The 22,692-nt window shown below is 44.1% G+C and overlaps 2 protein-coding genes across 7 annotated transcripts in view; one reads left to right on the top strand and one right to left on the bottom strand.

Annotated features, from left to right (window-relative positions):
* Positions 1-14,741, top strand: part of GET1 (guided entry of tail-anchored proteins factor 1) — an 84,786-nt gene extending 70,045 nt beyond the window's left edge. Inside the window, exons 5-6 of one of the 2 annotated variants that reach the window (XR_006222038.1) lie at positions 12,657-13,224; positions 14,612-14,741. Coding sequence is in view for 1 of the 2 variants with exons in the window: in XM_042998441.1 (XP_042854375.1) it covers positions 12,657-12,688 (32 nt within the window). In the remaining variant the exon portion in view is untranslated. Of the gene's footprint in view, positions 1-12,656; positions 13,637-14,611 lie in introns of those variants that run through there. The other variant, XM_042998441.1, reaches the window with a different exon arrangement.
* LCA5L (lebercilin LCA5 like) overlaps positions 1-21,384 on the bottom strand; it is a 48,285-nt gene extending 26,901 nt beyond the window's left edge. For 2 of the 5 annotated variants that reach the window (XM_042998435.1, XM_042998439.1), the window contains exons 1-4: positions 20,814-21,306; positions 14,937-15,092; positions 2,153-2,494; positions 1,738-1,884 (exon numbers count right to left, since the gene is read on the bottom strand). In XM_042998435.1, the coding sequence (XP_042854369.1) occupies positions 1,738-1,884; positions 2,153-2,486 (481 nt within the window). In that variant the 5' untranslated portion in view covers positions 2,487-2,494; positions 14,937-15,092; positions 20,814-21,306. The other 3 variants (XM_042998436.1, XM_042998437.1, XM_042998438.1) reach the window with 3 other exon arrangements.
* Positions 21,385-22,692: the final 1,308 nt, after the last annotated feature.

The following is a 22,692-nucleotide window of genomic DNA, read 5'->3' as shown; positions in this document are numbered from 1 at the left end:
GAGATGTACATACAGGGCATGTGTACTTTGAAAACAGGAGGTGACCCCATGTGCTTGGACAAGGAATGTTTGTGATGCAAATGAAGGACCAGAAGCCCTTCCCCAAGTGTCCGGTCTGTGTAAAGCCACCCTAACTCCCTCCTTCCCCCAAACACATCTGAGACTGAATTGTTTGCCTACCCTAGCTGGTGCTTGGGGGAGGATGAACCAGATTTACTTGCTTCAGAAGATAAACATACCACTTGTATTTGAGTGACATAGAATAAATTTATTCTATAGACATTATGCATACTTGTATACTAATCAAGGTTATGGAAAACGGAAATAGAGTTTAGTCCTTAATGATTTTGCATCTCATTATACTAACCCCTGCCTGGTAAGAATGACCAAATTTATCATTTCTATCTCATTTCATGTAGTGAGGCAGATTTAGCCCAATGATTAAACTACTCTTAATGAAGTGACAAACTTAATTTTGGCTGCTCCCAATTTATGACCAGGTGTTTCGCATAAAGAACTCAATAAATACTTGTGGAATAAATAAATGAGGAAACAGTTTTTAAAAGTTAAATTGTCAGGCACTTAGAACTCAAAGTGCAGTTCGTGTAGAAATAGTTTTATAAATGCTAACAGCCTTTCATACAGCCCCACGGAAGTGTAGAATCAATACAAAGTGTAGTGTATAGATCTATGATCCCTGTCATAAAACCTTGGAGCCAGACTGTTTCTGAATTATTATTATTATTATTATTATTATTATTATTATTTTGGTGCATATACAGTATTTCCCATAGAATTTCCAGTAGGGCTGGGAATAGCATACTTTAATCAAAGAATATTTTTGTGAAATATGTGGCTATTCACACTAACTGAAATAAAGATCAGTCTCATGTTAGTTCAGATCTGGTTTTTGTTGCTGAATCAGTTTAGGTACCAAAGATATAAAAACTGTTTGTTTTTCAGACTTTTGTAAATTCAGACGTGGATAGGGGATCATAACCACGATGGAGCCTAACCACGATGTAGTTTCTGTTGTGATAATCTCTTCCAAATGCCACAAACAGGCTTCTTTTGACAGAGTCCCATGTGACAGAAGGAACTAGGCTTTTCATCTTCTACCCTCGGCCTTGACCGTGAGCATAAGACTCCTACCTCTCTAGAAAAGGAGCTTTTAGCCTTTTGAGAATCTGGTGGAAGCTCATGGGTCCTTCTCCCTAGAAGAGTTCACAAATGTAAATAGACACAAAAAATGCAAAGATTTTCATGCAGCCCAGAGATATGCGACTAAGATGAAGAATCCCTACCCTATAGCTGGGAAGAAGGGGACCTGAAGGTTCTAGATGACTCTGAGGTAGCAGAGGGAGTCCTAGGCACACCTGGTCACAGGGGGCTGGCGGGGGGGAGACACGGGGTACACCTGACAGCAGACATGCTGTCCACATAGTATTGACGTAGTTTCCAGCTGTTCACTGATGGCAGTTCTGATGGCCACAGCCGAAGAAAGTTTCAGCCATTTCCATATTAGGAATATTTATAAGCCCAGGATTGCCTAAAATGGGAGGAGGTATTCACAGTCTGGGCAGGGAGGCAGGGAGTGAGGTCAAGGACATCACAAGGCTACTTCCATCTGGACAGTTAGGAACTGGTGTCGGTACTCTTACAGTCCACAAGGGAATGGATGACCTTGTTAACAGCCTTTTGAACCACCTCTGTCTCAAAAGATGATCTTTGCCTCACCGGACTTGGAGACCATCCTCTTGGGGTGCTGACTCAGGTATTTACAGTTCATTGGCAATTCAAACCTTGATTCTTCAGCTGGGATGCGAGGCAAGAGGCCAGCAAAGTCCAAGTGTCGTGGTACTCTGTAACAAGGCCACCTGTTAACTAAAAACGGAACTAACCTCACCAGTAGGCTCCGGCAGGGTAAGTTGTACAAGAGGGCTAGGTTTCTTGTTTTCAGCCTAACTTCCTGCCATCTTGTAATCATTCCCAATTTCTCTATTTCCTTCCGTACAAGTTCATTTATAAACACACATTTGAAATAGGGGACAACAATAAAACCAAGCAGGGACGACTTCAAATACTAGTGCATTAAATAATAATGTCATTGGGAACAGAAGTTTGGTCTTGCTTGGGAAATGTTGCTTCTTACCTTTAGGTTGGGAGACTTTAGAGACATTATACGTTTTCTTCTCGTTCTTTTTTTCTCTTATCATAGTCTTCTCTAAATAATTTCTATTACGAGCTGTTTCAGAACATTCAGAGAGAAAGTCTTCTGAATAATCACAGGGAGAACTTAAACTTCTGCAGGAACACTGAGATCTGCTGTAATCCACACTCCTATCAGAAGCGTGACTGGGGCTGCCTCTTGAACAGTCACCTGCGTCCTGGGTTCCCGTGCACTCTGCAGACCTCCTCCTGGGTCCTAAGGCCACACAGGGGAGGTGCTCATCTACACCTGTTTCTGCTGGATCAGCCAGAGACATAGCAAAACCTGATAGGAGAAAAGTGTTTTCAGATTTATAGCTATTGACATTAAAATGAACCTCTGCTTTATTATATTTAACTATAAGTGGATCATTAGGAATGGGAAACACCACATCTTGTGGAAGTATTTTCTGGAAAAAATCTCAGTGGGGTTTTGTTTTTTTCTTTGACATAAAATGTAAGACCCCTGAGACAAACTTTGGTGAGACTCTATTCACAGGTAATACAAGACAAAGTTCACATCAGAGGACAACAATGACAGCAATCTGTGAATTAGTGAATTACATCTTCATTCTCTAAGAATGTTGCAAGATTTTGCCTTGAACAAAACGACAGTACTTGGTAAGCTTGGATGGCTGGTATGAAATGCAATACTTAGGAAATTCAGACATATTCGTGGAGATGGACACACTTTTATTTATTAGTGATGAAATCACACTTTTGAGATGAAACATACAGCATAGAATATGACAAATTAATCTACTACTGTTTTAGAGTTAATACTTGTTTTAAATTAAGAGTAATAGTGGATCCCAGGGATATAAACTTGATCCATAATTACAAGGCCTGTCATATTTTAATGAAAAAAATGTGCTTTCCTTTCTGTGCTCCATTTGGACTGTTATAACATGAATAGGACCTCCCCCGATTACAGCTACACGATGACAGAAAACAATTCAGGAAAAAATGTGGTTTGCACGGAAAATCATCCCATTGTTGGAACCTTTTTGAAGACAGTCCACCCAGTGGAAAATTTACATTTGTTTAATAAAGAACTGATCATACTTTTGCAGCTACACAAAGACCAAACTTTTATCATAATGGATTTGGAAAAATCAAAACCAAGTTTGTCTAATTATTAGAAACTTAATCATTCAATGTGAAAAATCGAAACCTTACTTGGGAGCTAAACAAGACTAACGCGGACTCCGAAGCAAAGTGCTGAAAAACTGAAACTGAAATGACATTTGGCGATGCGGATCCTAATTTCTCATCAGGGACGAAAGCTACCATGTGGTCCAAAGTCCTGGCAACCAAAGGCCACGACTGAAAAAGTAATTAAGACCCAGACATAGCCACTTTTATTTCGGTTAGACTTGGTCCAAATTTAGTGCAACAGAAGGTTTAATAAACATAGCAGGTCTTCACTTGTAGGTCAGGAATGTTTCACTGCAGCGAATTACTCCCCAAAGCAACGTCACACATCACAGCAGGGTTCTATGCATCTAGAATAACTTCTCGGCACTTTGCTGCTAGCACCTGCTTGACATTCAGTGAAAACAAAGGTACTGTAGTTCGCTTCCACTTTCTTTTTAAATTCTTGGTATAGAGCCTAGGCAGTACTATTGAACTTGATTCAGCTGAATAATCTGTGTGACCAGTAAGGCTAGATGACAAGGTCTCTCACACAGACTCTCCTACACACGCCCCACGAGGTCTGCAATCCTCCATCCAGATTCTCGTTTGATCTAAGGACCCTGGGAGACATGATGGCCCGCAGCTAAATTCACACTCCCTAAGAATACAAAAGTTTCACAGGAAAGTTAGTTCTCTGAGGTACAATGAGTCCAGCTCCAAGATCGCTCAGGACAGCGACTATACTGTACGTCGCTTTCGCATGCCCTTGTCCGTGGTTAATATACAAAGACTAGATTCCAATATACACAAGCTTTTTTTTTTCTTTTTTAAAGTAATCTCTGGACCCTACCTGGGGCTCGAACTCACCACCCCCGAGATCGGGAGTCACATGCTCCACTGACTGAGCCAGCCAGGCGCCCCTGTACCCAAACTTTTGATGCTGTTGGTAAGCCTTTAGTCATCTGACGTGAGAATTTAAAATGGACAGAATGTGAACTCAGACACAAGGAGGCTCCGGAATCCTCTATGATGCCGCTGCAGGAAGGCACAGAACACCAGTTCTGTTTTGACAGCAGTTCAGAACAAAGGAACCCATCTCCCAGGTCTTTACAGGGGTTATTGGTTTCATTCAACAACCCCACTTCCTCTGTTTCATCAAGAAGGCAGAAGAGAAATGAGCTGCCACCAGACCCTTCCCGACAGGGATCTAACGTCACTGGCTCTACTGAGAGTTTTTGGTTTTTTTCCCGAGTCAGCTTCTGCCTCTTTCTGCATTGGCTGGACTGTCAAGCTTTCTCCTCTTCTGATGAAATACATGAGGCAGTTCACCATCTCCCTACTACAGAAATCTTAGCCCAAATAATCCTAATAACATTAGTACCATACTTCATATTTAGTGAGTGTTTTCACTTCACCCAAGCTGTGTTTGCATCATCTCATCCTGGCCACGTGAAGGGAACAGGCTCAAGCAGGTTAAGCAGTTGTCCCTGTTTTCTTGCTTCCAGGTCAGGACTTTTTTCATTAAGCATCACAACTGCAAACATCACACTGGTGGTAACATCACACATCCTAAGGCAAAGAATTGATCTTTCCAGACGCATTCTGCCATGTAACAGTGGGTAGATGCACAGGCAAAGATCCTTACTTCTGAACCTTTGCAGATGGATTAAGAAGAGACCAAGTTGCTGGTGTGCAAGATCCTGAAGGACCAAAAATGCTCTGCTGTGGCCCTCATGGCCTTGCCTGTCCTTGACCCTAGGAGCTGTCCCTCCTCACCTCTTCCCTCTCATGACTTTAGCCCCTAACTTCCTCCATGCATCTTGTTAAATCCGCATCACTGCAAGAAGCCAATGGCTGGTAATCTGTGAGACAAATTTTTGACCAGTTGTTGGCTGACCTCTGCTGCTAAAGCCCTGTAAAAATTCCCTCCTCCTTGGGAATGCAAGCTGGTGCAGCCACTCTGGAAAACAGTATGGAGGTTCCTCAAAAACTAAAAATAGAACTGCCCTACGACCCAGCAGGGGCACTACTAGGCATTTATCCACGAGATACAGGTGTGCTATTTCGAAAGGACACATGCACCCCCATGTTTATAGCAGTACTATCGACAATAGCCAAAGTATGGAAAGAGCCCAAATGTCCATCGATGGATGAATGGATAAAGAAGATGTGGTATATAGATACAATGGCGTATTACTCGGCAATCAAAAAGAATGAAATCTTGCCATTTGCGACTATGTGGGTGGAACGGGAGGGTATTATGCTAAGTGAAATTAGAGAAAGACAAAAATCATATGACTTCACTCATATGAGGACTTTAAGAGACAAAACAGATGAACATAAGGGAAACAAAAATAATATAAAAACAGGGAGGGAGACAAAACAGAAGAGACTCATAAATATGGAGAACAAACTGAGGGTTACTGGAGAGGTTGTGGGAGGAGGGATGGGCTAAATGGGGAAGGGGCTTAAGGAATCTACTCCTGAAATCATCGTTTCACTATATGCTAACTAATTTGGATGTAAATTTTAAAAAATAAAAAATAAAATAAAATAAAATTCCCTTCTCCTTCCTCAGAACTCTCCTTTGAGACAGCCATCCCAGTATTGTAGGATACAGGCTTAATTCAAGAGTGTTTTTCATTTACAGTCACAAACTGTCTAATGCTACAAGAGTGGGAGTGTGACAGTTGAAGCTGGTGGACAACTTGAAGGCAGGCTGACGTGGGCTTGAACCTAAGTCTGTCAGTTAGTGAAGTGAAATTGGCCACCTATAAGACATGAATAACAACACCGATTCCATAGGGTTATCACAGGGACAAATGAGATAGTGTTTGTAAATATCTATCACGGCACCTGTCCCATAGCACGCCATCAGCAAATACTAGTTGTCTCTTGGAAGAGTAATTCTTGAACACACACCAGGACTCTCGAGGGCCCTGCTCGTGTCTTTATGTGAGAGATGTAACCAAGAGTCAGTTTGTTTCCACATCAACTATTTTACTGGGAACAATTGCTTGACAAATGGCATTTGACTGAAAACTCTCTGAAGACAGAGACTGTGTCTTGTTTCTGTTGTAACTTCAGGCCACCCACTGCTGCCTCACAACCAAAATTTGTAACCACTTGAATACGGATCACCACCATCACCCCCCTACACTGTATGCCAAGCACAGAGGCAGCAGCTTCCATATGGCGGCTGACTTCATCATGATGACAGCCCTGTGCAATAGGGATCAGTCATCGTATTTTACTGTTGAGCAAACTAAGTAAGGCTCAGAAACGTCAAGTAACCCGTCTGAGGTCACAAAGCCAGTGAGGGGGAGAACTCAGTTTTTAGGCCAGGTCTGTCTGCTGGGTTTTTTTCACCGTACCATACTACTTGACCCCAAATGGACATAATTTGACCCAACTTAATTGTCACTGCAACTGTAAAATGTTAAAGTATGTCAAGACCTGTGATAAACCTATGAGGATCACTCACTCTTCAGCTTTTTATGTTTTACCTCTAGTCTAGAGTCCAAAATCTGAGACTATATTGAAACCAATCATGTATCCCTTAACCTTTTAGATTAATCAGTACAACTCACTCAGAATCTGACATGACGGGAACAGTGAGAGATACAGATAAGGAAGTTAGGGTGAAGGAGTGTTTTTTTTCCATTCCTAGATTAGAATATTGAGGTTTGGTGATGTGCTTGTACTCCATGTACAACTTTTTTAAGTTTATTTTTATTTTGAGAAAGAAATAGAGAGCAGGTGGGGGAGGGCCAGAGAGGAAAAGAGAGAATCCCAAGGCTCTGAGCTCTCAGCACAGAGTCCAATGCTGGGCTTGAACTCACACATGCGAGATCATGACCTGAGCCGAAGTCAAGAGTTGGATGCTCAGGTGCCCCATACACGTACAATTTTTTAAAAGAAATATTCCCAGGGCTTCTGGGTGGTTCAGTTGGTTGGGCATCTGACTTTGGCTCAGGTCATGATCTCATGGTTCACGGGTTCAAGCCCCATGTCAGGCTCTGTGCTGACAGCTCAGAGCCTGGAGCCTGCTTCCGATTCCGTGTCTCTGTCTCTCTCTGCCCCTTCCTTACCCACACTCTGTCTGTCTGTTTGTCTCTCTCTCAAAAATAAGTAAACGTTAAAAAAATTGAAGAAAACTAGGGGCGCCTGGGTGGCTCAGTTGATTAAGCGTCCAGCTTCAGCTTAGGTCATGATCTCATGGTTCATTAGTTCAAGCCTCACATCAGGCTCTGTGCTGACAGCTCAGAGCCTGGAGCCTGCTTTGGATTCCGGGTCTCCTTCTCTCTCTGCCTCTCTCTTTCTCACATTCTGTCTCTCTCTCTCTCTCAAAAAGAAATAAACATTAAAAAAAATTTTTTTATTAAAAAAATTAAGTAGTCCCTCTGAATCACATGCTTACATAGGGCTAAGACCAGTTGATTGCCCCATGTCTGATACAGCAGAGAACTAGCCATCCTGGTCTCTTTGTTTAATAAACATTGATGTAACAGGAAAAAAAAAAAAGGACAAAATTCTAATTGAAATCCATTGGAGCCAAATAAGCCTTAATATCTATAAACAGCCTCGCTCTTAAAATAATTCTGTGATTAAAATGTACTCTAATAGAAGGCTTTATAGGTTTAGCTATGGAAAAGAAGGTGGATTTGAAGTCATTATTGCTCTCCCCATATAGATTTGCAAGAGCCATAAGCCTCTGTTTTTGGCTGAATTGTCCAATGTATACAATCTCCTGTGGGTCTCTATTTTGCAAGGCCCCTACAGCTAGGAGGCAGTAACTATAGCTCCTTTAAAATGCTTGAGAAAATCACATACAATTAAAAACATCCCAGTGAGAAGATGCCATATTAGCAAAATTGTCCGTAATCTTTCCTGCTCAATAATTCACCGAATACAATCGGTATCATTTCCACAGGATGGGCCAAAATGCAGTCTTATATAGAAAGTATTTTTGTGAGTGTGTGGGATGGGTGGGTAGAAAATTCATCATTGTCACCAATTATCTAGTGGATGTACTGTCAGCTTGTTTTCAATAAATTTCTAGAGAACATGGTATGAGACACAGTTATTTTACTCTTGATCACTATTTAATCTATTTCACTGAAAATATAAGCAACTTCGGATTAATTACTGGGTTCACTGATCACTCTCATAATTAAATAAGCACAAATATCTAAGAATTACAGGCTGTAATTTCAATCCATATCCTTAAGATGTTAATTTTTTTTTGTAATTTACTAAACTTAAGAGTTGTCATAAGTGTTTTACACAGTGCTATATTCTTTTGAAACAATACATTTACAACCTGGTACAGCCAGGAGATGAGCTGGCCGTCCCAGTGATTTCCTACAACTCATGAATGTCAGTTGTTTATTAATATCAGCTTTTAGGTAAACTTGATGTGCTTCTTTCTGCTGTAACAAATAGAAAGGCAATTGTTCTTAATGTTAATAGCAGTCTTGGACAAAAAAACGGTCATAAGAGACACAGGGGACCAGAGGGTTTCCTATGAAGCAGTTCAGTAACGATGGTACCAACTTAATAAACTTAAATGAGTTTATTAGGTGAGTCACCAACATTTCAATCATCATTTTTTTTTTAACGTTTTATTTATTTTTGAGACAGAGAGAGACAGAGCATGAACGGGGGAGGGGCAGAGACAGAGGGAGACACAGAATCGGAAGCAGGCTCCAGGCTCTGAGCCATCAGCCCAGAGCCCGACGCGAGGCTCGAACTCATGGACCGCGAGATCGTGACCTGAGCTGAAGTCGGACGCTTAACCGACTGAGCCACCCAGGCGCCCCTCATCATTTTTAATGCATCCAGTAGGTCAACTTATTTGGCTTACTAAGAGTATATATAAGAAAACAAATTCCTAAGCAACTGAGATGCAACTGTTTTTTTTCAATCTTTTATTGAGTACATAGAAATACAGTATGAAATGACATATGATAAACTGCACATATTTAAAGTGTACAATTTGATAATGCTAGACATGTGTATATACTCGTGAGACTACCACCATGATCAGTAGAGCCTACCTCCAAAATTTCCTTGGACCCCTGTGAGGTTCTTTCTCCCATCCCTCCCTGCTCCTCCCTTTCCCCCCACATGACCACTGACTGTTTTGTCACTCTAGGTTTGCATCTTCTACAGCTTTCTATAAATGGAGTCGTACAGTATGCACTTTTGTTTGGCTTGGCTTCTTCGCTCAGCATAATGATTTTGAGATTCATCCAAGTTACTGTGTATATCGGCAGTTCATCCCCCCCGCCCCGCCCCCAATCTCATCTGCGGTTAGTATCCAATTGTGTGACCACACCACAATTTGTTTATTCGTCCACCTGCTGATGGACTTTTCAGCTATCTTCACTGTTGGGCCATTGCAAATAAAACAGCTATGGGCATTCATACCCGGGTCCTATGTATGGACATAGGATTTCTTTTTTTGGCGGGTAAATACCTAGGGGTGGGTTGGCTGGACTGTATGGTGAGTGCATGTTTAACTTCTTAAGAAGCTGCCAGACTGTTCTCCACAGTAGCTGCACCATTTGGCGTTCCGGCCAGCGGTGCATGAGCTCCCGCTGTTCCACGTTCCTGCTAACACTTGATATGGCCACTCTTTTTAGTTTTATTTAGAAAAAAATAATAAATAAAATAAAAACCTAATAGGTCTGTTTAGGGATGCCCTCTATGGCTTTAGTTTGCATTTCCCAAATGACGGATAACAGTGAACATCTTTTCACGCGCCCATTTGCCATCCTTGTGTCTTCTTTTTTGGGGGGATGGGCGATGAAGTATCTGTTCAAATCTTCTGTCCATTTGTAAATTGGATTGTTGGTTTTCTTATGGCTGTGTTTTCAGAGCGCTTTTATACTCTGGACATAAGTCTGTTACTGGATACATGTTTGTAAATATTTTCTCCCAGCCTGTGGCTTGTGTTTTCATTCCCCTAAAAGTGTCTGCAGATGTTTTTAATTTTGATGAAGCCCAAATTACCAATTTGTTCTTTTACTGATTCTTCTGGTATTGCATCTAACACATTTTTATATAGCCCGAGGCCACAAAGATTTTCTCCCAGAAATTTTATAGTTTTGTTTTACTTTGATCCATTTTGAATTAATTATCATGGGTCAGAAATTGACCAGAGGTTTGTTTTTTTTTTTTAAATAAGGATATTTAGGGGCTCAGTCGGTGAAGTGTCTGACTTTGGCTCAGGTCATGATCTCGCGGTCCATGAGTTCGAGCCCCGTGTCGGGTTCTGTGCTGACAGCTCAGAGCTTGGAGCTTGCTTTGGATTCTGTGTCTCCCTCTCTCCGCCCCTCCCCTGCTCGCACTTCATCTCTCTCTCTCTCAAAAATAAATAAATGTTAAAAAATAAATAAATAAATAAGATAAAATAAAATAAGGACATCAATTGTTCCAGCACCGTTTCTTGAAAAGACCAACACTTTTTGCACTGAATTGCCTTTGTACCTTTATAACTGAGATGCCATGTGTGAGTCTATTTCTTTTTTTTTTTTTTTAATTTTTTTTTCAACTTTTTTTTTTTTTTTTTTTTTGGGGGGACAGAGAGAGACAGAGCATGAACGGGGGAGGGGCAGAGAGAGAGGGAGACACAGAATCGGAAACAGGCTCCAAGCCATCAGCCCAGAGCCTGACGCGGGGCTCAAACTCACGGACCGCGAGATCGTGACCTGGCTGAAGTCAGACGCTTAACCGACTGCGCCACCCAGGCACCCCGTGTGTGAGTCTATTTCTGAGCTCTCTTTGGCTCTGCTCACCTAGTTCTCTATCTTTACATTGACACTTTACACACCTTTTTTGTTACTGCAGCTCTATAATTAATCTTTTTAAAAATTACTATGTTTTTTAATGTTTATTTTTGAGAGCGAGACAGAGTGTGAGTGGGGAGGGACAGAGAGGGAGACACAGAAGCCGAAGCAGGCTCCAGGCTATGAGCTGTCAGTACTGAGCCTGATGCGGGGCTCAAACTCATGAACCATGAGATCATGACCTGAGCCGAAGTCAGATGCTTCACCGACTGAGCCACCCAGGCACTCCTATAATTAATCTTAAAATGGGATAGCATTAGTTCTCCAACTCTCTTCTTTCTTTTCAAAGTTGTTTGGCCATTTTATTTAGGTTCTCTGAGTTTCCATGGGAATGTTAGAATCAGCTTGTCAGTTCCCTCAGAAAAGCCTCATGGAATTGTCATTGTGATTGTGAGTCTACAGATAAATTCATGGAGAACTGACACCCTGACAAAAACAGCTCTGGTTTGTTAGGCCATCTTCTGTAGTTTGTAGTGCATAGATCTCTTTCATATTTTTTTTCAGATTTATCCCTATTTCATATTTTTGATAACTGCTATTATACAGGTATTGTTAAGTAGTATTATCTTTTAATGTCAATTTCCAATTGTTTGCTGCTAGTATACAGAAAAACAATTGATGTTCGTGTATTGATGTCATATCCTGTAAACTTGATCATTGGTTCTGGTAGCTGTTTTATAGATTTCATCACAGATGATGATGTCATCTGTAAATAAAGAGGGTTGAATTCTCCTTTTCTAATATGGACCCTTTCATTTCTTTTTCTTGCCGGACTGGTTGGCAGAATCTCCAGTACAATGCTGGACAGAAGCATTGCTAAGAGTTGACGTCCTTGTCTTGCCTTGGAGCTGAGAAGGAGACTGTCCAGTCTTTCACCATTAAGTGTGATGTTAGTTGTAGGTTTTTCCTTTATTAGACTGAGGAAGTTCCCTTCCATTCATTATTTATCTAGGGAAGTAAGGCAAATCTTGAGGGAAAAGTGGGAAGAGAGAGGTTATCAAGAGAGAGGGGGAATAAATAAAAGGGAGAAGCAGAGAAAGTTAGGATATGAGGGAAGTCCATTTGGGGCTCCTGCTGAAAGTCTAGGGAATATCCACCAGGGAAACCCTTTCGCCACCCAGCTCAGGAAGTGGACATCTGCCTCATACGGTACAAGCAGGCACTACATGCTAGAACACAGAAACAATGCTTTAATTTCCCAAACCAGTTCTATTCCTGAATCTTTCTGTAAGAACCACTTTGGGCTCCCTTAGATTCTGTCTGTACTATACTGGTTTTAGGAAAGGGTAGTCAGGCACTATCTGGAAGACTAGGAGGCTTCTTTGCTGGTTGTCAAGGGGCAGAGGCCGCATCCCTTCTGTCGTCTACTGAATGGTAACAATCCCCTAACTGTAGACCTTCAGTCAGCTGGGGAAACCACCAGGTGATTCCTCTACATTGTCACTTTTCCTTCCCTAGAGAGCCCTGGAGCATGCCAGTGCCTCCTGTGATGAAGAAGGGAGTCGTCATATACCTTTCTGAGGCTGTCTTTGGAATGTGCTCAGTGTGAGTGGTAGCTTCTCAGATGGCTCCCACAGACTCCCATTTCCTGGGACTCATGTCCTTGTGTGATCCCCTTCCCTACGGTGTGACTCAGATGTCACTTTCAAGATGAGATTAACTAAAAGGCTTTGATTTCTGTCATCACCTTCTCTTTTTCTCTCACTTGCTCACATTGATGGAAGCCAACTGCTATGTTGTAAGCAGACCCACGGAGAAGTACACATGACAAGAAACTAAGGCCTCAGGCCAATGGCCAGTGAGGAACTGAGACCCTCAGTTGAACAGGCTGTGAAAAACAGAATCCTACCACCAACTGCTGGAGTGAGTTTGGAAGCTTGGAACTTCCCCCAGCTGAGTCTGGGGATTACTACAGCCCAAACTGACGTGTTGACTACAGCCTTAAGAGACATCCTGAGCCAAGGAACCCAGCTATGCCCAGATTCCTGACCCAGAGAATAATAAATGTTTGTCGTTTTTCCATCCAGTAAGTGTTCATTTGAAATTGGAGACAGACTTATAATAGAAAACTTCTGTGTCAATCTACTTTAGGAGGTTACAAAATCAACAGTGATCTTGTAGAACATGGGAGAATAGGATTTAATGCTAAATATCTTATTTAGGTGAACAGATGCTTTCTAGAATGTTTACTTGATTCTGAAAAAAATCTATATAATGCCATATTTTCTCTATCTCTAATCCATTAATTTTAATCAAATCATGATCTTAAAATAATTTTTTGGAGTGGTGGCCAACCACACTATTGTTTTAAGCTGTTAAGTTTTTTGGGTCATTTGTTACAGAGGCATAGATAATTAATACACTCAGACATGTCTTCTCAGGATGGTTCAGTTACCAGAAGAATTATTTGAGCTTAACATAAATTACACCCACTAAGGACACAGAACATTCTTAGAATTTTGGAAGTCTCAGGACCCCAGAACTGTTCTATAATTTCTATCTGTAGGACCCAAATTTGGGCCTATTTGGGTTCACCTGTGGTAATTCCATTCTTTTTCATGAAACGGAGTCTGAGAAGTCTCATCAACAATGTCAAATGAACTGTATTTTTGGATATTACTAGTTGGCAACGAGATGTGCCATGAATGCATATATCAAGCAGCTCTCTGGAATATTCAGTCTGTTAAATACCAGTTTTCTCACTGATCTGTTAAAGATGGATGGATTGGTGACTAGTATCAGGTCCACAAATACCCTTTTAAGTTGATGAAACTGTTTCTGTGTGTCTTTGTGTTAACATAACTGGTCTTACCTCATTGTTATTAAAAAATGTATGTAGGCTCCACACATGGATTTCTGATTATGTGGTGCATTATTGAAAAATCAAAGTCTTAGGCCAACCATCTAATGTTCTTCTGAGTTTATTGACCAATTAATTAATGAAAATGTCCAATCAAAGAATGTTTACTTAGTGTCTACTAGGCACTGGGGTTATGAAAAAAGCAAACTTCTGCCTTCAAGGATTTAAAAATAAGCCGTTAGTAATTATGTTATTATTCTTACTATAGAGTGAGCATACTAGTTTTTGATATACTGAGTTTATGGTGGTGTATAGTTCAGATTTTGGCAAGATTTATATTTTGAACACTAGTGCTTACAGTATAAAAGTTCCTGTTTGGGGCACCTGGGTGGCTCAGTCATTTAAGGGTCCAAATTTGGCTCAGGTCATGATCTCACAGTTTGTGGGTTCGAGCCCCACATCAGGCTCTGTGCTGATAGCTCAGAGCCTGGATCCTGCATCAGATTCTGTGTCTCCCTGTCTCTCTGCCCCTCTCAAAAATAAATAAACATTGAAAAAAAGTTCCTGTTTTATTGCTCTTGAAGCATAATTGCACATGTTTCTGTCATGACAGGGTTGATGGTAGTTTCTTTGCTGTTATGACTCAGGAACACAACTTACAATCAAAAACACGGCTTGAATGGAGAGAATGTAACCCAACTGATGCTATGCTTTCCTGGAATGCACCACGTAAAGGCATGGCTGCCCAGAACAACAATAAATTTGTATATCATGTTCTTTTAATTACAGAATTGGAAATAAAAATGTTCAAGATCCAGATGCACATTTGAATCATTTGAAAACTACATTTTTTTGTGTGTAGTTGTGTTCAATTCTGCTTTTGCAACAAAGCAGACAAAAAAATATGCCAAAATGTTTTAAAATGAATTAACGCATACCTGCTGTCCTTCATCAAACGTTCCTAAGATGTATGACGATTAACTATACATTCTGAGTGGACGGTCCTTCACACCACAGTATTTAGGAGGTTTCCAGGGTAGTAGTTTTTGACATGTTTTGGTCTCTTTTTAAGGAAAGAATATACTTCAAAAAACCTAGAATAACATCACAAAAGGAAAATGTCAAGATGTCACAAGTGAACATTTATATGAGAAGAATCAGTTACAAGTTTTGAATCGGTATTAATTTATATCTACTCCTTTGTATATGGTTTGCTGTCTACTCCACACACTAAGGCTTCTTATCAAAGTGAATCAGCTCTTTGCAGTTGATCAGGAAATGGGATTCGAAGGAGCCACAACAGAGCAGCGCCTCTGAAAATGTTGTGGGTAGAACAAAAGGTTGTGTGGCTCAACCTGCCTGTTCTTTCTCTCCACTGCAAAGTTGAACATGAGTAAGCAAAGTTTTTGGGTTACCTGTTACTTATCTGCAAACAACAAAAATAAGGAAAGGAAGACTCTCCTGCTACTACTGGTGGGCACTGGATCTTAATTTAGAAGCACTGATATCACAGACATGGTATTATATATCGCAACTTGCTCTTCAACCGTCTCACAAATTACTACATTCTTGGCTATTACTACAACCAGAAAATCCCAATTCTTTTTTTTAATTTTTTCTTTAACGTTTATTTATTTTTGAGACAGAGAGAGACAGAGCATGAACGGGGGAGGGTCAGAGAGAGAAGGAGACACAGAATGTGAAACAGGCTCCAGGCTCTGAGCGATCAGCACAGAGCCCGATGCGGGGCTCGAACTCACGGACCGCGAGATCGTGACCTGAGCCGAAGTCGGCTGTATAACCGACTGAGCCACCCAGGCGCCCCCAGAAAATCCCAATTCTTAAAGTAAATATTCTGTAGTGAAGCTGTAACGCATTCAGGAGAATGATTTAGTTTTCAAAGGTTACAACTAGGTTTCCCACCCCAAATTATCGTGTGGGGAGATAACTGTATTCTTCACCAGTCCTGCTTTATGGAAAACAATAGCTGACGTTCAAGTTTTCCCTCTTTTCTGATCCATTCTCAACACTCGCTACTTCCTTTCCCACTTTACTTTTCCCTGTAGCAGGGATCATTATCTGACACAATCTATTATTCTCCTTTAGCTTATCCGTTGCCTGACTTCCCCACTGACGTGTGCTTCTTGAGTACAGTATGTTGACTGTTGTGTCTACTGCTGCAGCCCCAGTGCCCAGAAGAGTTCCCAGGGAAACATAAGTGTTCAATAAATATTGATTAAGTAAATTAATGGTGAGAGTGTTTCTTTCTTAGCTCCCTCAATTCCTGTCTCCATGCCCATTACTCCTGATAAGCTTTGCACTGCTGCTGACTCAACTTACAATGCCCTAAGTGCCCTTTAAATGAACGCTTTTCCAATACGGTAAACAAATAGATGTCTCAAACTCAAAAGCCAGCCTCATGCTTACTAGTGAAACATGAACGCACCCTCCCGCAAGGACTAAGATAAGGATGCCCACTATCACTTCTGCGAATGAATACTGTCTTGGAGGCAGCAGGCAATGAAATTAGATGTGAGAAATAAGAGGAATAAACATTAGGAAAGAAAAGCCCAATTATATACTGTGCAAATTATCATGTGCAGACGACATGACTGTATACTTAGAAAACTCTAAAAACACTCTAAAGAATGTTTAATAAAACTGTAGTTAAATGGATATAAAAATCAATCTTTTCTATATGCAAATTAAGACGACTTAGAAAATAGATGAGGGATACCCGGGTGGCTCAGGCGGTTAAGTGTCCAACTTTGGCTCAGGTCATGATCTCGTGGTCCGTGAGTTCGAGCCCCGCATTGGGCTCTGTGCTGACAGCTTGGAGCCTGGAGCCTGCTTCGGATCCTGTATCTCCCTCTCTCACTGCCCCTCCCCCACTTTCACTCTGTCTCTCTCTCTCCCAAAAATAAGTAAACATTAAAAAAATTAAGGGGCGCCTGGGTGGCTCAGTCAGTTGAGCGCCGACTTCAGCTCAGGTCACGATCTCACGGTCCATGAGTTCGAGCCATGCATCGGGCCCCTGTGCTGACAGCTCAGAGCCCGGAGCCTGTTTCAGATTCTGTGTCTCCCTCTCTCTGACCCTCCCCCATTCATGCTCTGTCTCTCTCTGTCTCAAAAATAAATAAACGTTAAAAAAATTTTTTTTTAATTAAAAAAAAAAAAGAGAATTAGCACTGATTCAGAAGAGGGTGTTTGCTCTAAAGAAAAGGCATCTGAATGACAGTAGCAGACCTTCCAGTACAGCTGGCTGCTTGATGTCAACTGTCTAAGGTCTAAAGTTAGCTCACTGTTCTCAATAACTTCTAAGATCCAGTCCAGCGTGAAAAATCTGTAAATTAAACATATCTACATATATCAGAAATTTCAAGCCTTGATAATGTGAAAATGTGTCATGTTCAGCGTTTGGCTGGTTATAGACAAGCGATGTAGGTTTTGGTCATTTTACAACTTGATATTATTTTTGACAAAAACTTTGAATTCCTTCCCAGACCGAGTGTCCCCAAGAAGTGCCTTTGGGATGAAAAAGGAGAAACCGGGCCTCTCTGCTCCCACCAAGTGGTGGCTAATGCAGTTCACCGCCTGACGCTAAGAAACCAAATGTGAGTTTAGGGCTACATTTCTAGAAGTGTGCATTTGCAGCTCCCCCTCCTGGCCACGGCCACATTTCCTTCTAATTTTCAGTGTTGACCTGGTAATTTTTTCCTAGAATTTTCCTTCTATTTTAATAAATCGTACTAAAATACCCTACATTTGATATATCTCACACATCAAAATATTCATTTCATTCATTCTTTCAACACAGATTTGGGAGCTTTCTGTGCACCAGGAACTGTATGAGGTGTGGGGGGTGTAATGAACACAAACAGAGATGTTTCTCTTTTCATGGGGCTTTCATGCTGGCAATAAAATAATCACAATAGTGACTGTTGTAAATGTTTTAGAGGAAAGAGACACAACTCTCTGAAGCTACATGACAGAGAAACCTGACCTGGACAGTGACCATGGAGGTTCTAGAGAAGGACCATCAGAGCTAAGACAGGTCGGTGGGGGCTACCCACGCAAAAAGGAATGGAGGGTAGGAGGGAAGTACACTGGATAGAGAGAGTAGACACTTTCCAGGCCTGGTGGGCGGACGAGGCCCATTGGCTGGGTCCCAGTGGTCCCAGAGCCTCCCGAGGTCGGTGGGGGTGAGCCGCTGCAGGCTGACAGGAGGGCAGGTGTATGATTTGGGCCATTAATCCACGAGCGATGAGAAGCTAGCAGGGAGCAAAAGCAGGAGGCTGGGGAAGAATGCCATCATTTGCTCTGCTTTCTGAAGGTCACTCCTGCTGCAGTGTGGAGTGCAGAAGAGACAGAAGCCAGGGGAGAGGATTCCGGAAGGCTGGAGAAAGAAGGTGGCAGCTTGGGCTAAGGTGCCAATGGCGACTGAGAAGTGAAAGATGCACGGGAGACAATGTCACCAGGGCTTGGTGACCTGCCGGATGCTGGGGGAGCGAAAAGGCCAAGGAGGAATCCTTGCTGCCAATGCGAGAGGCCCCGGCTGGGAGGGGTGGTGGGAGACTGGTCTTGGGCACGTGGAGCTGGTGTCGGAGACGTATTAAGAGGAAAGGCCATTCCGCTCGCCGGACATATGGGTCAGCTCAGAGGGCCCAGCTGGAGGGATGAAGTTGGGAGTCCACACGGATGGGGATTCACGTAGATGGTGTGCATAGATTTGTACCCAATTTCGGATTATGGGGGGCACGGGAGAGAACGTGATGAGAACAGACTGAGCTCTGAGGAACTGCAAGACCAAGGAGCCCCTGAGAGGAGGGCGAGCCAGCACGGTAGCGGGAGAAGCGGGGGTGGGGGGTGGGGGGTGGGGGGCGGGGGGTGTTTGGGGCGAAGAAGCCAAGGGAGGACAGTGCTTCAAGAACCGGGAGCAACAGTGTCAAATGCGAACGCTGCCGGAGACCGAGCAAGAAGAGGCCTGGCAATGTCGGATCACTGGCTTTTGTTCTGGTACATGGAGATGAGGACGGAGGGCAGACTAGAGCGGGCTAAGGAATGAGACGCAAGGCATGGATACACGGAAGGTGGCAATTCTTTAAACCAGTTTGCCTGTCGAGGGGAACGAGACCTTGGGTGATAGCTGAAAACGAAAGGGAACAGGGGGTCAAGGGAGATTTTTTTCTCTCTTCCGGGATGGGAGACTGGAGCACGTTGAAAAGCCAAGGGCAAGAGCCAGTTGAGACACAACAGGTGACAGCTGAGAGTGAGAGCGTAGGTTTCGGACAAGCAGGTGAGGGTGGGATCCAGGGCACAGGGAGGGTGGCCGGGGATAGGACGATGTGCACATAGATGTAGGTAAGGCTTGCAGTTGTGGTGGCTGGAGCTTGAGGGGATTCCCGTCAGACAAGAAGTGACGGCAAGAGGGGGAGGTGTGAGGTCAAAGCTGAGGTTTCCGATCGGCGATATCCTGTGGACCCTCCACGAGTAGCAGCAACCCTACCCTGCTACTTTGGCCAACTGGAGCTTCCCTCGGTGGAAAAAGAAAAAGTGGGGCCTGGGGGTTTACGACTGCCAGGGTACAGGTGTGTGGGGGCCAGGAGTTCCCCGAGGGCAAGGACCTGTCCTATCAATCGCTGCATCACTCTGTGCCTGATGGACTGGAGTACCAGTGCCCAGGCACTTACTCCCAACATGACCAGCACTGGGATGATCATTGATCTCCATCTCAATTCGCCTCTTTTGGTGCTTCTCTAAAAAACCAAAGATGAAAGAGAAGGGAATAAACAGAGCCTAAATTCCTACATGCCTTCTTTTTCTCACTTAAAAGGAAGCTCTGGATTTTTTTTTTTTTTTTACTCTTCTGTACAGCCAGTTTTAAAGTTCTTGTCAAAGTTCAATCCAGGGACACACTCAGGTACCCAAGAAAGCTGAGAGGCATCTTTCCATTTTTAGCTTGTTAATAGTAAGGTGTTTATGTAGCTTTGGCTACCTGGTTTAAAAGCTGAAATCTTCAAAATACGTATTAAAAATTATTTTCATCTATGGAAACTATGAAATTCCTATCTTTAAAAGAAAGCCTTATTCACTTGAAACAACAGAAAAAAGGTAAGACTGTCCACATTCAAGGGAGGGAGGGCACACATAAGCACAGAGACCAATTAAGAAGAGGCTACTGAAATAATCCAGGCACCAGAGGATGGTGGCCTGGACCTGGGTTATGATACTGGGGGTTTGAAGAAAAGACAGGATTGTGTCACCTATTCAGAGTACATTATGAAGGATGTGTTGACAGACTGAACGTAGGAAGGAGAAAGACGTTACTGGTTTCCAGTAATGGGGTGGGTAAAAGTGTGGGAAGAGCAGGTGTGAGGGACTGTCAGGGGGTGCCTTAGACATCCAAGTACAGACGCGGGCAGGCAGTTGAGTACACAGGTCTCAGGTTCAGTGTTAGGTCAGGGCTGGAGATAGATACTTCTGGGGCTCACTGGCATTTAGATAGGATTTGAGCCTGACACTGGATGGATTCGTGTAGGGAGCCAGTGTAGATAGAACATAGGTTCAAGGTCATGTTCAGCAGTGGAAAACCCCATCCTAAAAAAGTCACCTGTTGGCACAAGCGTAGCAATGGAATGTTAAAGCGCGGAGGGGAAACTGGACAAAGAGCTCCAAGGCTGAGCGAGTGAGGGACACACACTGCGGAAATTTCAAAGAATTCCGATTGCCACGGGCTGAGGATAAGGAAACGTCAGCGCTAAGGTTAGACCGGTGTGGGCGGGGCGGGGAACTAAAGCAGGAAGGTAGACACGAACCTGCCCGCATCAGTTTCAGACAGCAAAAAAGCATCCGGCGAAAGCCTGCAGGTCGGGGGTGCGGGTGGGTGGCGGACACGACCCGGCCCCTTTCCCTGGCGCCTGGCGGTACGAGGGCCGGTCGGTTGGGGCCGCCCCTGCCCCAATGCCCCCGGGCGGCCAGTCCGCGTGGCGGGCCCGCAGTCGGGGGACAAGGAATGGGGGCGCGGCGTGGGCGGGTGAGGGCGCAGGCCCCCTACCCGGGCTGGGCGGGCACGGCTTGGGCAGGCGTGGGCAGGCGAGAGCCTAGGCCCCCTACCCCGGCTGGGAGGGCACGCCGACGCCGGCTCTTCACCAGGCGGCGCTCTGCGGGAGGAGGCGGCCGGCGGCCCGGCTGCGTTACTAACGAGAGCGAGGCTGCGCGGCCCTGGCTGAGCAAGGGGCCAGGGCTGAGTGACCGGCGGCACCGGAGGGCCCGGAGGCTTGAACAGGGGGGCCTGGCTGGGACTGGACAGGGCAGTTACCTGCTCCGCGCGGCTCCCGCGGCCCCTCCCCCGGCTCCCGCGCGTCGCCTTGGAAACCCGCGCGCGAGGCCTCCTGGGACTGGCTGAGCCGCGGGATCGGGCCGCGGGATCGGGCCGCGGGCGCCGCGAGGTCCGCGCGCTTGCGCACTGCTGAGCGGAGCGTAGAAAAGTCTGCCAAGTAGCCTCTCTCGCCTGCCCGCCTGTGCGCCCGGGGCCCTCCACCTTCGCCCTGGCCGCGTCTGGGGCTAGCGAGCCGGTCCCGCGGCGGGCCCGCCGTTCCTTCACGCTCTCGGTCGCGCTCGCCCCTGTACCGGTGTTTTGAATCCGAGTCCCCTGCGCGTATGTGGTTCCCACGCCTGCGCGGTGCGTGGACCCGGAGCTGGGCGCTCCAGGTTGGCTGCAGGCAGGTTGGGAAAGAGTGGACCCTGCCAGGCGGGTGTAGACGCTGGGTTCCCCGGGAAGGGGGGTGAGCCCAGGCAGGCGGGCGTGGAGTCATCCTCCCTGTCTGGAAAGGGAGTGGACAGAGACCAGAGAGCTCCTGTCAACCTCTCTTTACAAAGATGGATTTCTACGGTAAAAAGAAAATCGGATCCCCAAATAATGCGTGTTTGTTGTAGAGAATTTAGAACATACCACAAAGTACGAAGAAAAATTTAAAATCACCTAGATGATGGAATTGCAGGTGATTTTTAATGATAACCTAGGAATTTTAAATGACTGCATAGGCAGAGTTAACGAACATTTTTTTTCTTCCCTTCACCCTCATTGTATTAATGGCATGTTTAGTAGCCACGTAATTGAATCTTTGAGGTGTGGCAATTAAAGGGAAATCTCACTAAAGTAGCTCTGAGACTGGAGGGGGAAGCCCTTACCACTCAACTCAATTACAGGCTCCAACAGAAGACTGTCCACAGGCAAGAATGACCGACTCCAGCCCCAACAGGGAAGATGTGCACTGCGTCTCCGGCAAGAAATTGGCCACTCCTGCAACTCAGTCAACGAGAATCGGTCCTCACCCTGAACTCTTGCTTTCCTGGATGTACTTTTGAGCCGTTCTCAACTTTTTCCTTCTCCATAAAATACCGTTCCTCTCCTGTTTGTCGGACTTGCCTAAGGTTTTGCCATCGTTCAGACGTCCCAAGTTGCAATTCTCTGTTATTCCCGAATAAACCCATTTGCTGGTAAGATAACTGACAGTTTTATTTTATTTTACTTTATTTTAATGTTTATTTACTTTTTGAGAGAGAGAGACAGAGCGCTTGTGGGGGAGGGGCAGAGAGCGAGGGAGACATAGGACCTGAAGCAGGCTCCAGGCTCTGAGCTGTCCTCCCAGAGCCCAACGCTGGGCTTGAACCTAGGGACCCTGAGAACATGAC

Source organism: Panthera tigris, chromosome C2 (genome assembly GCF_018350195.1).
Source record: "Panthera tigris isolate Pti1 chromosome C2, P.tigris_Pti1_mat1.1, whole genome shotgun sequence".
In the NCBI taxonomy this organism is placed as follows: Eukaryota; Metazoa; Chordata; class Mammalia; order Carnivora; family Felidae; genus Panthera; species Panthera tigris.
The sequence above is the reverse complement of the archived record's forward strand: the minus strand, read 5'-3'. Positions and strand labels throughout refer to the sequence as shown.